The sequence below is a fragment of the Oryx dammah genome, unplaced genomic scaffold (genome assembly GCF_014754425.2).
Source record: "Oryx dammah isolate SB20612 unplaced genomic scaffold, SCBI_Odam_1.1 HiC_scaffold_13, whole genome shotgun sequence".
Classification (NCBI taxonomy): Eukaryota; Metazoa; Chordata; class Mammalia; order Artiodactyla; family Bovidae; genus Oryx; species Oryx dammah.
In genome coordinates this window covers 14,629,957-14,646,389 of record NW_024070197.1, presented here as the reverse complement: position 1 = coordinate 14,646,389, position 16,433 = coordinate 14,629,957, and the positions used below count along the sequence as shown (strand labels likewise).

At 45.7% G+C, this 16,433-nt stretch overlaps 1 protein-coding gene across 6 annotated transcripts; it reads right to left on the bottom strand.

Annotated features, from left to right (window-relative positions):
- Positions 1 to 1,897: 1,897 nt before the first annotated feature.
- On the bottom strand, positions 1,898 to 16,392 carry LOC120872441. 6 transcript variants are annotated; one of them, XR_005723242.1, is made up of 8 exons: positions 9,871 to 12,046; positions 9,668 to 9,758; positions 9,061 to 9,145; positions 8,738 to 8,864; positions 8,263 to 8,417; positions 7,841 to 7,974; positions 5,392 to 5,741; positions 1,898 to 2,455 (listed from the first exon to the last, which is right to left on the bottom strand). XR_005723242.1 is itself a non-coding variant. In XM_040252813.1 (8 exons), the coding sequence occupies exons 1-6, from the start codon at positions 16,351 to 16,353 to the stop codon at positions 8,281 to 8,283; spliced, it is 714 nt and encodes a 237-aa protein (XP_040108747.1). In that variant the 5' UTR covers positions 16,354 to 16,392; the 3' UTR covers positions 5,634 to 5,741; positions 7,841 to 7,974; positions 8,263 to 8,280. The 6 variants fall into 6 exon arrangements, 2 of the variants coding, with proteins under 2 accessions (XP_040108747.1, XP_040108748.1); XR_005723243.1 differs by lacking the exon at positions 1,898 to 2,455 and adding an exon at positions 16,273 to 16,392 and having other exon boundaries at positions 5,634 to 5,741; positions 9,871 to 10,097; XM_040252813.1 differs by lacking the exons at positions 1,898 to 2,455; positions 8,738 to 8,864 and adding exons at positions 14,028 to 14,120; positions 16,273 to 16,392 and having other exon boundaries at positions 5,634 to 5,741; positions 9,871 to 10,097.
- Between the last annotated feature and the right edge of the window lie 41 nt (positions 16,393 to 16,433).

Here is a 16,433-nt window from a genome sequence, read left to right as displayed (position 1 = left end):
AATTTACAATTTAATAGGACTTTATGTTCTGTTACTTGTATTAATTGCAAAGTATATACTTGTCTTAACTCCTCTATCTCTTTAAGAAATGATTCCCTTTTGATTCTTCGATCTCGACGTAATTTGTGGTTACCAGTAAATCTCCAACGACTTTGGGGAGAAAGTCCCATGGCTGGACTTGCCTCCAGATTACTTCAATTTTGTGTTACTCCTGTTCATTTTAATCATAGTGCCTCCAACCGGGAACAAACCAAATTCAGTTTACAAATACAATAAAATAGGGGGAATTGTCAGGAAGCATTTAACAGGAGGCTTCCTGTGTGCTGTTTTGGATCTGTCATGAATCCTCTGTCCCTTCAGGAATTAAGTGAGTAGCAAACTACTCCGGGGCGGGGGCGGGGGGGTGGGGTGGGGGGTGCTTAGGAATGCATGCATTTCCTTCGTTGTGATAAGTAACTGTTTATGACCTCTTCCTTTTTTATGAACCATACGGTAAAAGTGATTATTTATAACCCTCTCTCTTTCATATGGATGACCTCATGTTTCCTTGATAACCTGTAAGTTTTGATTTTATCTCTGCTGAAAATAGCTATCTTGTAAGACAGTATAAATACCCACACAATGTTGAGTAAAACACCTTTGCTCCATCAGAGCTTTGGTCCCCGTGTCTTTCTTTCTTTCTGTCTGTCTCTCTCTCTCTCAGGCTAACTCTCTGGAGCACAGAGACCTGTCTTGCTCACTTTCCTGCCCGGGCTTCTAAGAGCCTCTTGAGAAGGCACCCTGTGCCTTCACCCCCTCGAGAGGGCGCCAGGTGCCTTCGTGAGCAACGCAAGCCCTGTGTCAAAGCACTTTATTGGTTTTCTGCTTAAACCAAGGAATATCAGCCTCTTTCTCTCTTTCACTTTCTTATCGTCGACTCCGGACCACCAGGTTCCAGTCCATTAAAGTGTTATACCCAAGTCAGGAAATCTCCCAGTGACCACCAGGGAGCCGACATCCGATGCAAAAAACGAGAGTTTTTATTACCAAGCTCGAGCTGGGGCTCCCACCGGATACTGACACAATGGCTATAGGGAGGAGCCCTGGGTTTTGGGTTACATTGCTTATATAGGGAGTGTTCAGGGGAAAAAAAGAATTTCTAGGTAGGGGGACGTCTGATTGGTCACTTTCTTTCGAAGGATTGTGTGTTGGTTTTTGATTGGTCCCTATTACCTAGGTAGACCACGAGTTCCTGAACGTTAAGTCAGGAGATTCGGTCTGCGGTCCAATTGGCTCGTGGGTGGTGGGGTGAGGTCAGGGGATTTCCAAAGGCTCTTTTCCGGGAAGCTTACAAAATGGAGTTTTTCTGTTAACAAAATGGAGTAGCTTAGATTCTTCAAAAGGACCTCAACATATTACTCATTTGATAATACTGCCCGTGTAATTTAACCTACCAAATGAACCTAATTAGCTTAATATCTCTCTTTGTCCTCTTTCAGGGGCCCTTTGAAGCATCCCAGAGTTAGCTAGGGGTCAAGAAGACTTCATTAGAATTTGATTTAGGAAGTTTTGTTGAAAATATCAAAAGGGGTTAAAACACTAAATCAGATAGAATCATAGATCAGTGTGAAACAATGGTTATTCACTTTGCCGACGGTGGTGGATGGTCACTTAGCTTGCTGATATGTTACAGTGAGCATATACTGAGGCTCAGGGTCTAGTGGAAGCCGACTCTGCCATCTTGGCTTTAGTTGGGTCTATCAGGCGAGTGTATGCTCCTCGGTTCTGTCTCGTCACAACAAAGATTTGGAGTGACGGACATTAAAGCCCCCTCGGCGTGTCACAGCTCTCGGGTCTTGGACAGACCATGTTATAGCTCTCAGGTCTCGAACGGACCGTGTTATAGCTCTTAGACAAATCAGTGTTACAGCTCTATTTTATTTAGAAGATAGCAGGAAAATCCATCTTTGAGGCGTGAGGGCACGTTGAGGATCCAAAGACGAAGCGATGAGCACCCCAGCGCGCGGGAGAGAGAGAGAGCTAGCTTTGGCTCCTCTTTTTATATGTTTTTTTCCTGGGCCTGTCCTATGTAAATTGGGCCAGTCAGGAGTGTTGTTTGTTTTACCTGAGGTCCTCACTCTGGTCCTCAGACCTTCTTTTGTTCTATTTTCGCGGGCTTTTCTGTTCCTCCTCTTTTAGCCACCGCCATTCCGGACTCTTTTCCCTATTCTAACTACCTAACATTACCCCCTCAAGAGATGGCAGGCCCAATTCTTTGGGATTAGGGGCGTCGAGGTCTTTCTGGCTACTTCCTGCTGAACTGGGACGGCGAGGGGTATTGGGCCTCCCCCTCTTGCTAGTCTCAGGCCTCAGAGTCCTTATAGCGGTGTCCACCTAAGCGTGAGGGGTATTTTCCATGGTTGGCTGTAGTTTTACATCGTTGTTGAACTGGCACCGTATGTTGTAGCTTGTTGACCTGGGAAGAGACAAAATAGGTTAGACAATTGACAGTACATGGAATAATCATAAGCGTCATCAATATGGCATAACAAGGACTAGTAGGGACATTCGTCAGTTTTAAATTCACTTTGCCAGGATGGCTCAAGTCCCTCCTTGTTCAGGGATCAGAAGATCTATCTCCTGTCTGCTTTGGAGTACAGTCTCTACCAAGCTGTGTTGGCTCTTTAGAGCTATCTTGAGAAATCTTATCCCCAGAAACCAGATTTTGGGTGTGTTCATTGGAATGGCACTCATCTGTGGTTCTGAATAGCTATCTGAGATCTCCCAGGGGCTCACAGGTGTATTGAGTGTCTTCTTCTGTTTTCTCCCATGGCTTGACTTGTGAGTAGTGAGTCCAAGAGTCATGTCCTGGCACCTTGACTGCAGTGGGGATAGAAAGTATTACAGGGTAGGGGCCCTTCCATGTGGGCTGGAGTGGAGCCTTTGGCAACCCATCTTTCCAGGCTTTGATTAGGACTTGCGTCTCTGGAGCATATAGCGGTGACTCCTTAGAATCTTTTGGGTCCTGGTTCATACCCCACAAGTGTATATCCTGTTGGAATTGCCCAGTGGCCATGGTATAAGACTGGAGGGTCTGAACCTCTGGATCTAGGAAGAGGTCATTGACGTAAACAAAAGGTCTCCCATATAGCATCTCATAAAGACTAAGACTAACCTGTTTCTTAGGGGCAATATGGGTGCGGAAGAGAGCTCTTGGTAAAGCCTCCTTCCATCCCAGGGAGGTCTCCTGGGTTATCTTTTTTATTTCTGATTTTAAGAATTGATTGGCTCTTTCTACTTTTCCTGAACATTGAGGCCTCCAGGCACAATGGAGATAATAAGTAATGCCCAGTGCTTTCGAGACCCTTTGGGTGGCCTTAGAAGTAAATGATGTCCCATTGTGACTTTGTAATGACCCGGGAAGACCAAACCTTGGAATGATTTCATGAAACAGCTCTTTTTTACCACCTCCTCAGCCTTCTCAGTCTGGGTGGGAAAGCCTTCAATCCATCTTGTGAATGTATCTATCATGACTAACAGGTATTTATCCCCTTGAGAAACTGGCATCTGGGTGAAGTCCATCTGCCAGTCTTCTCCTGGGTAGGCCCCACGTCCTTGGACAGGCTGGGCCAGCTGGGGTCTTCGAGCTCCTTGGGGGTTGTTTAATTGGCAAGTGGGACAAGAGGAGACCACTTGTTTTATAGTTGTTTGGAGGCCTGTTTTTCTGAAGGACCTTTCTAGTAAACTTTTGGAGGGCCTCTTTTAGCCTTTCACTGGGCCAAAGAGTGTCCAAACCGTGACAAGTCTCCTAAAACGGCTGCCAAAAATGCCATCAACTGGGACAGTGGGCGGCACTCTGCCCTCGGGACCCAAGAGCCTCAAGGTCAAGCACCAAGCCTACCCTCACGAAGGTTCAAGAGGACCGAAGCGGCCTGCTCCAGCCAGCCCGCCTGTCACAGATAACCATCACGGGGGCTGGAGCCAAGGGTGCAACTGGATGTGGCAGGTAGGTCCGAGAATATCTTGCTTGACACAGGGGCTACCTACTCTATCTAGATCTCCTACTCCAGAGCCTTCTCCTCCCAAACCTGTACCATTTGGGGTGCTACAGGAAAAGCAACTACTAAAAGATTCACCCGAGCAGTTCTTTGTTGCTGGGATGGACGGTATTTTCCCACCAGTTTCTGGTGGTCCCTGAGTGTCCTACTCCCTTAATGGGAAGAGACATACTCACGAAACTGGGGACCACCCTTGTGATGGGAAGCTTTTCAGAGCCCTACAGCTCCTGGTTACTACTGAAGAACCCATTACACCTCCAATTGAGAGGGACCAAAAACTATGGGAAGACAAAATTAACCCCCAGGTGTGGGACCAGGGGATTCCTGGACGAGCCCACCAAGCTGAACCAGTCGTCACTGTCCTCCGAGATCCCACTCAGTTTCCTAACAAGAAACAATATCCCTTCAAAAGAGAGGCTCGGGAGGGACTACAGCCTTTAGTAAATAAATTCCTTGCTTGTGGGCTATTGGTCCCCAACAATTGGCCATGTAACACCCCAATCCTCTCAGTAAAGAAAAAGGATGGAGCCTGGGGAATGGTTCAAGATCTCCAGACCATAAATGAGGCTGTAGTCCCCCTCCATCCCATGGTACCCAATCCCTATGTAATCTTGGGAGAAATCCCACCCAGTGCCAAGCGGTTTACAGTCTTGGATCTCAAAGATGCATTTTTTTTGCATACCACTGGCTAAAGAATCCCAATATCTTTTTGCCTTTGAGTGGGAGGTCCCAAGAGAAAAACACCAACAGATGACTGGGACAGTATTACCTCAGGGGTTCAGAGATAGCCCCTACCTGTTTGGACAGGCCCTCAGCCGGGATCTCCTAGATCTGGACCTGGGCCCTACAGTTCTAACCAGGTTTCATCATATCCTATGGCTACATCATTCTTTTAAAGGTTGTGTTCTGCTCCCTTTCCTCCTATTTCATTCCTCCCTCAGAGATGTTATTCCCATACTCTTTTGTGAAGCAGAGGGGCAATGGTCCATCTTCTGTAACTGCTTCAAGGCTGAGTAGGGACATCGACCCTGCCTGTCAGGGAGTAAAAATCTCTGGATTCCTGATCTAGGGGCCCCAGGGGCAGGACAGCTCCTTGTTTTTATCTGCATGGGCCAGAATCCCTGCCCAGTCACCATCCAGCGTGTGCAACTATTGTAACTGCTTCCACAGTCTTTCTATGAATCTCCTTGATGATGAAACATTAAGGGTACAAAATATGCTTGATAGCATCAGGGTACAAAAGTATCTACAGATACTTCAGAGGAATAGTGAAACATCTGATTACAGTGTAATCAATAAAGAAACTTGGTTACAGTAACCAGAATTACAAATGATTACATTTAACTTAACATACCAAATTTGTTGTTTTTCAGTCACTAAGTTGTGTCTGACTCTGCAACCCCATGGACTGTAGCACACCAGGCTCCTCTGTCTTCCACTTTCTCCCAGAGTCTGTTCAAATTCATGTCCATTGAGTCAGTGATGCTCTCGAACCATGTCGTCCTCTGCTGCCCCTTTCTCCTTTTGCCTTCAATGTTTCCCAGCATCAGACTCTTTTCCAATGAGTCGGCTCTTTGAATCAGGCGGCCAAAGTAGTGGAGCTTCAGCTTCAGCAACCAATCCTTCCAATGAATATTCAGGGTTGACTCCTAAATATTTTTCTTTAAGATACCTTGGGGAAGCTCTCAAGTATCTCAAGGTTAGCTGGAAATCAAAAGAACTTTAATTAAAACTTGATATTTGGAGAACTTGTCAAAATGTTTGGAAATACTTGGTCAAATAAGATCTTCAGTCACTATGAGACAATATTTATTCCTCAACCAAAGTAACAAGAGATCTCAAAAGCAAATGCAAATCATTTAAAGGCAAAGAAACACACAGTCTGTTGTCAAAAGTAGCATTTCAAGAATACTTTGGAAGGATAAAACAAATCCAGTCTTGTTCTAGCCCATTTCTAACAAAATCCATTTACCCACTAAATTCATTTCAATCTTAGAAAATCCTGATCATGCATAACTCTTTTCAGTACTTCTTCATTTTTCACACCTTCTCTTACAGAAAACACAGAGCTTACTTTCCTTAAAAAGTTTTTTCCACACTGAGTTACTTTTCTTGTTGAAAATTTTGTAACAGATAGAATAAGATCTTATTTGATCTCTAGTAAACCTAGTGAAGTGAAGTCACTCAGTCGTATCCGACTCTTTGCGACCCCGTGGACTGTAGCCTATCAGGCTCCTCTGTCTATGGGATTTTCCAGGCAAGAGTGCTGGAGAGGACTACCATTTCCTTCTCCAGGGGCTCTTCCTGACTCAGGAATTGAACCCGGGTCTCCTGCATTGCGGGCAGATGCTTTACCGTCTGAGGCACAGGGAAGCCCTAAGCAGAACAGAAATATTACACTTCACATTGATGACTCTGAAGACATGTCTATACTAATGAGATCAACTAATAAACATTAATACTATGTATTAATTTAATACAGAATATTTCCTAGTTCACACGAACTTGAAATTCATTTAGCTTAATTTCCTAGTGGCTCAGCTGGTAAAGAATCTGCCTGCAACGCGGGGGACCTGAGTTCGATCCGTGGGTTGGGAAGATCCCCTGGAGAAGGGCCGGCTACCCACTCCAGTATTCTGGCCTGGAGAATCCCACGGACTGTATGGTCCATGGGGTCACCAAGAGTCGAACACGTCTGAGCGACTTTCACTTCAATTTCTCTTGTATTTAGAATTATTTGATTAGTAAGCACTTACTTTTCTTTAAGCCAATTAAATTTAGCTCATTTATGAATTAATCTCTGCAATATTATCCAAAGAAAAAGACACATACTGAGACATACGTATATCCAGACAGACAGAATGAGAGATCTAGCTTCATTTTCTAAACTTAGTCATGAAAATCAGGTATCATAAAATTCACTAGTTTATAAATACCAGTTCGAATAGGTAAAAATTTTAAAGGCTTCTTCCTATTTTTCTCTGTCTCAGGAATCAGAGATGGTCTGGTCTAAGTAAGTGTCTCTGAGAGCCCTAGTCTCAAGGCACAGGGAGGGAAAAATCAAGTTCTCTAAGTAGGACTTGTTCCCTCAGAGTCAGAATGCTCAAAAGATGTTTGATTAAACTTGCTTTTACTAACTGTATATGCAAAAAGAACCAGTTTTGGAATGAGTTTTTTAAGAGTTTTGCCTAAATCAACTTTCTCTGGAATCTGAACAATACAGTGACCACACAATGTTATCCCAGTTCACAAGGCAGAATGGCCATCACAAATCACAAAGTATAAAACACACACAGGCCCAGCCGTCCTAATCAGACCCTCCCTTAAACACAAGATTGAAGTCCCTCAGAAAACCTCCTACTGAGACACAGAACTTCAGATCTGAGTGCTGACAGAGGAAATGGAAATATCTCAGGCCTTCTAAGAGTTCCAAGGGAGGAAAGGAGGCCAGGTTGAAAGAAGGGAAGAAGGGGAGACAAAAGGGGTGGCCTTACAGATGTTTCTAGACACCTGCAAATGCCCAGGGGTTACAGGACTTTTCCCTCGGCTTCTAAGAAGGGAGGATGGGAGCTTGGCCCTACCAGAGACCAGATACCAGGCCAGAACCAGAACTCAAGTTCTCTGCCCACCAGAGGTGATCAGGCTCCCACACTCAGATCAAGTGAGGCCCTTCAAACCGACTCCTGCATCCAGGACCAGGACAGAAGGAAAAAAGGGTAGGATAAGAGAGGTTGAAAAGAGGAAAGAAAGAGGGAAGGGGAAAGAAAGAGGGAAGGGAAAGAAGTCATTTTCTTTTTCCTTACCTGGTCAGGGCACTCTGGCCAGTTGTCTGCGTCAGGAGGAGATCAGGGACAAAAGGTTCCAGTTATGGCCACTGGATCTGGTTCACTGGTGGGCGAGCTGGTCACCGAGTAGCCCCAAGTGGTTAGGATGTTAGCTGTAGTGAAGAAGAGGTCCCACAAGTTGACATTTGATGCAGGAAAGGGACCCGTCCCAGGGCCAGAGAGTGGGCTCTTGTCTAACCCTCAGAAATGAATCGTGTGAGGAGACGCACATGCTGAGAAAGCAAGAGTCCTTCTTGGGAAGGGGCGCCCAGGGGCAGAGCAGCGGGGAAAGGGAGCCCAGGAGAACTGTTCTGCCATGTGGCCCGAGTTCTCCAGTTTTATGGTAATAGGATAAGTTTCTGGGTTGTCTCTGGCCAGTCATTCTGACTTAGGGTCCTTACTGGTGGTGCAAACATCGCTCAGCCAAGATGGATTCCAGTGAGGAGGATTCTGGGAGGCCGGTAGGACATATGAACCGGTGTCTCTCCTTTTGGCCTTTCCTGAATTCTTCCAGTTGATAGTAGCTTGTTAGTTTCACATTTCTGACCAGGACTTCCTGTTTTGAAATACATATGCAAAGAGTTACTATGGTGCCTGGCCAGGGTAGGCAGTTTCAGTTTCTGTTTCCCCTAACACTTCAAGGACATGACAAAGCTTAACTTCAAGTTTCTCCTAAGAATATTAGAATGTTTCTGTTCTCTCAGGGTCAGTGTTCTTTATATATATATATATATATAGGTATTTTATCAAGCCAGCTTTCTCTAACTGCACATGCAAAAAGAGCCAGTTTTGGAATTTCAAGTTTCATCCCAATCAGTTCTCTCCAGCATCTAAAGAATATCGTGACCACACGATGTTAAAATATCTTTTCCTTACCTACAGGTCGACCAGTCAGCCAAAATTTTTCTTATGAGGCTGTCTGATGGAATCAAAGAAGCACTTTGCAATTCTGATCAGAAATGAGTAAACCAAATGCAAACCAGACCTCACCAGCTAATGAAACCTATAGCAGGGGGAGAAAAACAGAAAGCATAAAGCTCAGAGTGGCTGCTTCCAATTCCTGCTCAGCCTGTGATTTCTGTCCAAGTGGTACCTTACAGGTGGAATTTCCAAAATGAAATACCCAGATGGAAGCTGAATGTTCCCCAGATGGAATCAAAAGTTCCTCAGATGAGCATGTTGAAGGTGAAGCTGCTTACCGCAGGTTGGGACTTGAACCCATGCACTGGAACTCGAACCTTGAACCCAGCCAAAACCCACAGTCTTCCAGCTGAGATCACAGACCTGGTTTCAAGACATAAGGAAGCTCAGCTTCTTGATGTCTCATCACAGAAAGAATCTAGTGAGAGACAAAGTAATAGGTAAGAAGTGGATTTATTCATAGAGAAACACTCCCCACAGACAGAGTGTGAGCCACTACAGAGGGCGAGTGCAACGGCCTGGAAATGTGGTGTGGTTAGTTTGTATGGGCTGGGTAATTTCATAGACTCATAAGTGGGAGGATTATCCCAACAGTTTTGAGGAAGGGGAGGGGAATTCCAGGAGTTGGACCGCGGCCCACTTTTTGGTCTTTGATGTTTGACCTCGGAACTGTCCTGGCACCTTGCATGTGCCATTTAGCTTGCTGATGTGTTACAGTGAGTTTATCCCAAGGATCAAGGTCTCGTCAAGTTGACTTGTCGGCCATCTTGGACCCGTTTGATTTTAATTAGTTTATGTTGTGCCCTTGGGATATGTCAAGGGTTGTGCCCTGCCCTTTCCCCTCCTGTTTCAAAGGAGCCTCAGAATATTCACCTGGGGACTTACCCAGATGCTGGCCAAGGTGTCTCCACGTCCCCGATGCTTTCTCCGTCCTCCAAATGATTCTTTGGAGCAGAAAAATTCAGGCTGGCATAGGCTGGAGAAAGAAAAAAACTTCTTTAAGGCGAAGGTGGCCTCCCCAGCTTCTAGGGTGGTCCTCCTTCACCCACCACTTCTGACTCAGAGCCCCCACTGCCTGGATGCAGTACCTGGTATGACTGGAGCTCAGCCTTCTTGACAAGGGTCCCAGGCAACTTTGCCTCTGAAGGAATCTTCCAACCCTCTGCCTTCTCAAAAGAGCCTGGCGTGGAGGAATGACCTTGGAGAGTCTGATCAAGCCAGGGGACCCCCGTGGGGCTGCCCCTAAGTCAACCGCACACCGAACGCCCAATTTGTTGCCAAAATCCGGCCTCTGTACAGTGGTGCGGGATGAAACCTTTAAGGAAGAGTTGGGTGAAGTAGAAAGAAATTAGCTTTACTGTTTGGCCAGGCAAAGAGGGCCACAGCAGGCAATACCTTAAGACCGTGTGTCCCGGCCTGGTGGTGGTAGTGAGGCGTCTCACAATGTTTACCAAGCCGCGGTCAGTGGTGAGGTAATGAAGAGGCAGCGTCATCAACCTGCTGGTTCCAAGTGGTCTGGGGTTGACTTGCTTGTGGGCAACATACAGTTAACTTCCGCCACCTGGTAGGGGTTTGAGTAGCTAAAAAGTTCACATATAAGGCAGAGAACAATATCTACAGACCTTGAGGAAGAACTAAATAAAGGCCCTTGACTTTGTCTAATGGCTGAAGTATTATTATTTTGGCTTGTTTGACTGTTTTCCTTTTCTTTCTGCAGTTTCTCACTTCTCTGATTAAATTTATTCTTTAAATTTTTTTTTCACTTTTTATTTTCTGGCCGCGTCGCACGGCAAGTAGGATTCTTGTTCCCCAGCCAAAGAACAAACCTGCATTCCTTGCAGGGGAAGTTCAGAGTCTTCACCCACTGGACCCCCAAGGAAGTCCCCAAGTTTATTCTTTGATGAAAGGTTTTCTACAGACAAAAGGCAGGTGGAAGACTAGGCTGGGTCCTAGGGTCCTGCCCGGTCACCATCTGGCCCTTCCCTTGCTCTGCGCCCCGTTGGAGTCTCGGTCAGCATAGAACCAGGCAGAAGACCACAAGACAGTTTGGTAAGCCTTTATCTCCAGGGTTAAGTCTATGCATTGCCAGGAAGGCACAGTTGGTATCTTGCTTAGAACAGCAAAAGTTCTATTTCCAAATATTTGCCAGTGTTGAAGGAAATCACAGTTTAACGGCCACCACAGGAAGCCAAGCTGGTAATCTGTGCCTCCTGAAACCTGTTATCATGTTAGTGATGTCTCCCCAGTTTTAAATCAGTCCTCTGTCTTAGACAGAGGAGTCGGTATTTATAATTAATAAGGATATCCAAATCTCTACTGTTAACTTCCCTCAATGATGCGGCTTCTTTAGCAATAATATACGATGTCGTCTTCTAAGATTTCGCAAAGATCGCATAGATTCCGAACAGATATATAAAAAGAAATTAAATCATAACGGCTTCTGCTAGTTGGTGACTAAACATCTTTGTAAAGATGTATATGATATTGTTTTATGAACAATTCACGTTTAACTGGTTGCTGTCTTGTGTAGTACAAATATCAGCATCCCTTGGACTGGGCAACCCAACAGTTCAAGGGTTTCAGGGCTTGTTTCATTCCATATATCATTAATTTATCTATGAGAAACCCATGGAAAATATATATTATGCATACAAACATAATACATATATCTACTATATGTTATATTGTGTATATTACATACTATGATATACATCTACTATATATTATATTATTATGTATTATATGATATATGTCACGTATGTTATATACATCTGTGTGTGTGCGCTCAGTCACGTCCGACTGGGACCCCATATACTATATAGCCCATTAGGTTCCATGGAATTTTCGAGGCAAGAATACTGGAGTGGGTTGCCATTTCCTTCTCCAAAGGATCTTCGTGATCCAGAGATTCAACCTGCATCTCTGGCATCTCCTGTGTTGGCAGGCGGATTCTTTACTACTGTGTCACCGGGGAAGCTCCCAAGGTATATAATAGTGTACATATTATTATAATATATATCAGACACTGGTATGTACCTGGTACATGCATATTGCTTTCACTTTCATCTTCCTTTCCATTAAGAGTTTTGCTCTTTTACTTCCTTAAAAAATTTTTTTTCTAGGGGTATAGTTGATTTATTGTAAGGCCGGACCCCGGGGGCCATGATGGGCCGCCCCTTCTCCCTCTCCTGCCGGCGGGGGAGGTCCCTAACGGAAGGAGCCTCCCAGATGCCGGGGACGATGACAGCACACTTCGCCAGCTAAAGCCGCCCCACCCCAGCCACGTAGAAAGACCTGTCAGCCCGCGACGCTTCGGCCTGGCGACCTATCCGAACCCCTGTGCCCCGTCCTTCTAGCCTGACCATCCCTCGCAACGAACCTATAAAAGCCACCCCCAACACGTCTGGGCGCGGACTTCCTCGACCTGCCTCATTCGGGTCTGGGAACCCCGCCCGGGAGCGCTTCGCCCTTAAAGAACCTGTTAGACACTTTTTTGGTGTCCTGGTCTTTTACCTAACATTTACAATGTTGTGTTAGTTTCAGTTATACAGCAAAGTGAGTCAGTTATACATATATCCACTCTTTTCTAGATTCTTTTTCCATATCGGTCATGACAGGGTACTGAGTAGAGTTCCCTGTGCTATACAGAAGGTCGTTATTCCTCATCTATTTTATATATAGTACTGTGTACATGTCAACCTCAGTCTTCCAATTTATCCCTCCCCTCCTTACCCCAGGTAACCAGATTACTTTCTACATCTATAATTTTATTTGTTTTGTAGATCAGTTCATTTGTACCCCTTTCTCATTTCTCAGTTGGTGCGTTTTAGATACTTCTGGTTAGATAAAATAAAAGAGTAAACATAATCTATTAAGAGGGAGAAAACAGTGGCAAATACTATATGATATCACTTACATGAGGAATCTAACAAAATACGGCAAACTAGTATATGTAAGAAAAACGGGAATGTCCATCTCTGGGCTTCAAATGTCCTTCCGCTGAGCTTCCAAGATGCTTAGATGTGTGAGAAAGTGAAACTGACGCCACAGTGGAGGCTGGAGAGGAGCCAGACCAAGGGAGGGGAGGGGAGCGCGGGCAGAAGAATCTAGAACACGAGGGCACAGGATGAGTAAGAATGAGGAAGACTGTGGTAGGCAGAGCCCAGAAGGATCTAGAAAGCCGGGAAGCGGGATGAGTTTCGGGGGCAGAGAATGAAGAGCGGGTCACTGCCCTGGAGGAAGGGAAGGGAAAGTGGGCGCGAGGGCGGGGCTGCTTGTGCAGTTTCAGTTCTTGAGGCAAAAGGAGGCCTCAGTGACATCTCCCGCTGTTGGAACTGCCAGCCTCCAGGCCCCCCTCGGGAAGCACAGAGCTTGATGGGGCCCACACCGTCCACACTTCCCCTCCCAGAACGGTCCTTACACTTTGAGGGCTCCTCGGTGGCCTGGAGCTTCTCCTTCCCTCTGTTCTCACCCAATTCCCTCCCTTGCTGGCCCCACGCATCCCTGACTCCCCTCAAGGCCCCAGGGTTCCTCGCCCTCCCCTCAGGTCTAGATCAGCCCGCCCCAAACTCCCAAGTCGGCACCCACAGGGCAGATGCCCATTAAAGGTTCCCTCTGGTCAACCCCCTCTGTTGACCAGATCCCCAGATAGCGTGGGCAACTTCCTGGCCAGCCAGGTGCCCTTCCCCGGCAGACTGGGTGACCCTGCTCCCCAAGAGCATCCAGTCCAGGACATCAGGGAAAAACCAGTCCTCCAGGGAGAGGTCTTCTGGCTACATGGGGCCATCTGCATTCAGCCTTGAGGGGGAGGGCAGAGGAAACACACTACTCCTCTGGGAGTATCTACTCCAGCCTGGGAGGAAGCCCAGAAGCCCTTTGGTAACCTCTGCCCAGCAGTAACCTAATAAAGCCTGTGTTTCTCAAAGAGGCAGAAGAAATGAAAAGGCCCCCTCCACCCACAAAAACCTCAAACATAGTTCACAAAGATAGTATAGATCCCAAATGCATATATAAATAGAAATCAAGCCACAATCACTTCTGTTGGTTGGTTACCCATCTTTTCAAATCTATATACGCTCTTATTTTTAAAAAATTTCTCGACCACCCAGTTGCATGCCACCGAAGCTATCTTGTGTAGTACAAATGTCAGTATCCCTCTGAATGGGTATGGGATCAACCAGTAAAAGGGTTTCAGGGCTTGCTCCATTCCACATGTTGTTAAAATAGCTTCTATACATTTTGTTACCTTCTGCGTGAGAAATTCAGCCCCCACCCGCTCTGGGACTTCCAAGACCTTGTCCATGATCAGCGAAACAAGTGAATCCTTTCTGGCTTCTTCCTGCGGGACAGGAGGAGTCAGTAGTTATAATTAATAAGGATATCCAAATCTCTACTGTTCACTTCCTTCAATGATGAGGCTTCTTTGACAATAATATATGATATCGTCTTCTAAGATTTCGCAAAGATAGCATAGATTCCAAAAAGATATATAGAAAGAAACTAAACCATAACGGCTTTTGCTAGTTGGCGACCAAACATCTTTTTAAAGATGTATATGATATTGTTTTATGAACAATTCACGTTTAACTGGTTGCTGTCTTGTGTAGTACAAATTTCAGCATCCCTTGGACTGAGAAACCCAACAGTTCAAGGGTTTCAGGGCTTGTTTCGTTCCATATATCATTAAATCTATGAGAAACCCACGGAAAATATATACTATGCATACAAACGTAATATATACATCTACTATATATTGTATTATGTATTATATATTATATGATATATAGCTACTACATATTGTATTCTGTATTATATATTATATAATATGATATACATTATGTATGTTATATACGTGTGTGCATGTGTGTGTGTGTGTGTGTGTGCTCAGTCATGTCCGACTGTGACCCCATAGACTATACAGCCTCTGTCCATGGAATTTTCCAGGCAAGGATACTGGAGTGGGTTGTCATTTCCTACTCCAGGGGATCTTCGTGACCCAGAGATTCAACCTGCACCTCTTGCACCTCCTGTGTTGGCAGGTGGATTCTTTACTATTGTGTCACCTGGGATGCTCCATATTATATATTATATATATACATTTTTTAGTATACATATTATTATAATATATACCAGACACTGGTATGTATCTGGTACATGTATATTGCTTTGACTTTCATTTTCTTTTCCATTCGGAGTTTTGTTCTTTTCCTTCCTTAAAAAAATCTTTTTGTAGGGGTATACTTGATTTACAATGTTGTGTTAGTTTCAGTTATACAGCAAAGTGAGTCAGCTATACATATATCCACTCTTTTCTAGATTCTTTTTCCATATCGGTCATGACAGGGTACTGAGTAGAGTTCCCTGTGCTATACAGAAGGTCGTTATTCCTCATCTATTTTATGTATAGTAGTGTGTACATGTCAACCTCAGTCTTCCAATTCATCCCTCCCCTCCTTACCCCAGGTAACCATCAGATTACTTTCTACATCTATAATTTTATTTGTTTTATAGATAAGTTCATTTGTACCCCTTTCTCATTTCTCAGTTGGTGCGTTTTAGATACCTCTGGTTAGATAAAAGAGTAAACATAATCTATTAAGAGGGAGAAAACAGTGGCAAATGCTATACGATATCACTTACATGAGGAATCTAACAAAATAAGGCAAACTAGTATATGTAAGAAAAAAGGGAATGTCCATCTCTGGGCTTCAAATGTCCTTCCACTGAGCTTCCAAGATGCTGAGATGTGTGAGGAAGTGAAACTGATGCCACAGTGGAGGCTGGAGAGGAGCCAGAGCCAAGGGAGGGGAGGGGAGCGCGGGCAGAAGAATCTAGAACACGAGGGCACAGGATGAGTAAGAATGAGGAAGACTGTGGTAGGCAGAGCCCAGAAGGATCTAGAAAGCCGGGAAGCGGGATGAGTTTCGGGGGCAGAGAATGAAGAGCGGGTCACTGCCCTGGAGGAAGGGAAGGGAAAGCGGGCAGGGAAAGCGGGCGCGAGGGCGGGGCTGCTTGTGCAGTTTCAGTTCTTGAGGCAAAAGGAGGCCTCAGTGACATCTCCCGCTGTTGGAACTGCCAGCCTCCAGGCCCCCCTCGGGAAGCACAGAGCTTGATGGGGCCCACACCGTCCACACTTCCCCTTCCAGAACGGTCCTTACACTTTGAGGGCTCCTCGGTGGCCTGGAGCTTCTCCTTCCCTCTGTTCTCACCCAATTCCCTCCCTTGCCCGGCCTGCGCATCCCTGACTCCCCTCAAGGCCCCAGGGTTCCTCGCCCTCCCCTCAGGTCTGGATCAGCCCGCCCCAAACTCCCAAGTCGGCACCCACAGGGCAGATGCCCATTAAAGGTTCCCTCTGGTCAACCCCCTCTGCTGACCAGATCCCCAGATAGCCTGGGCAACTTCCTGGCCAGCCAGGTGCCCTTCCCCGGCAGACTGGGTGACCCTGCTCCCCAAGAGCATCCAGTCCAGGACATCACGGAAAATTCTGTTACCTTCTGTGTGAGAAATGCAGCCAGCACCCGGTCCCGGACTTCCAAGACCTTATCCATGATCCGCAAAACAAGTGAAGACATAGAGAAAGCTTGAGTTGTGACCGCTCCTTTCAGAACACACCCGGACTCTGCTTCCTCCGGGGGATGTTGGGGGAGGTGCC

Coding starts and splice junctions, on each gene's coding strand:
- LOC120872441 (XM_040252813.1), bottom strand. CDS start 16,353: ATGTCTTCACTTGTTTTGCGGATCATGGATAAGGTCTTGGAAGTCCGG. Junction 14,121..16,272: donor CTGCATTTCTCACACAGAAG/GTAACAGAATTT, acceptor CCTGTCCCGCAG/GAAGAAGCCAGAAAGGATTC. Junction 8,418..9,060: donor GGTTCAAGTCCCAACCTGCG/GTAAGCAGCTTC, acceptor ATTTCAAAACAG/GAAGTCCTGGTCAGAAATGT.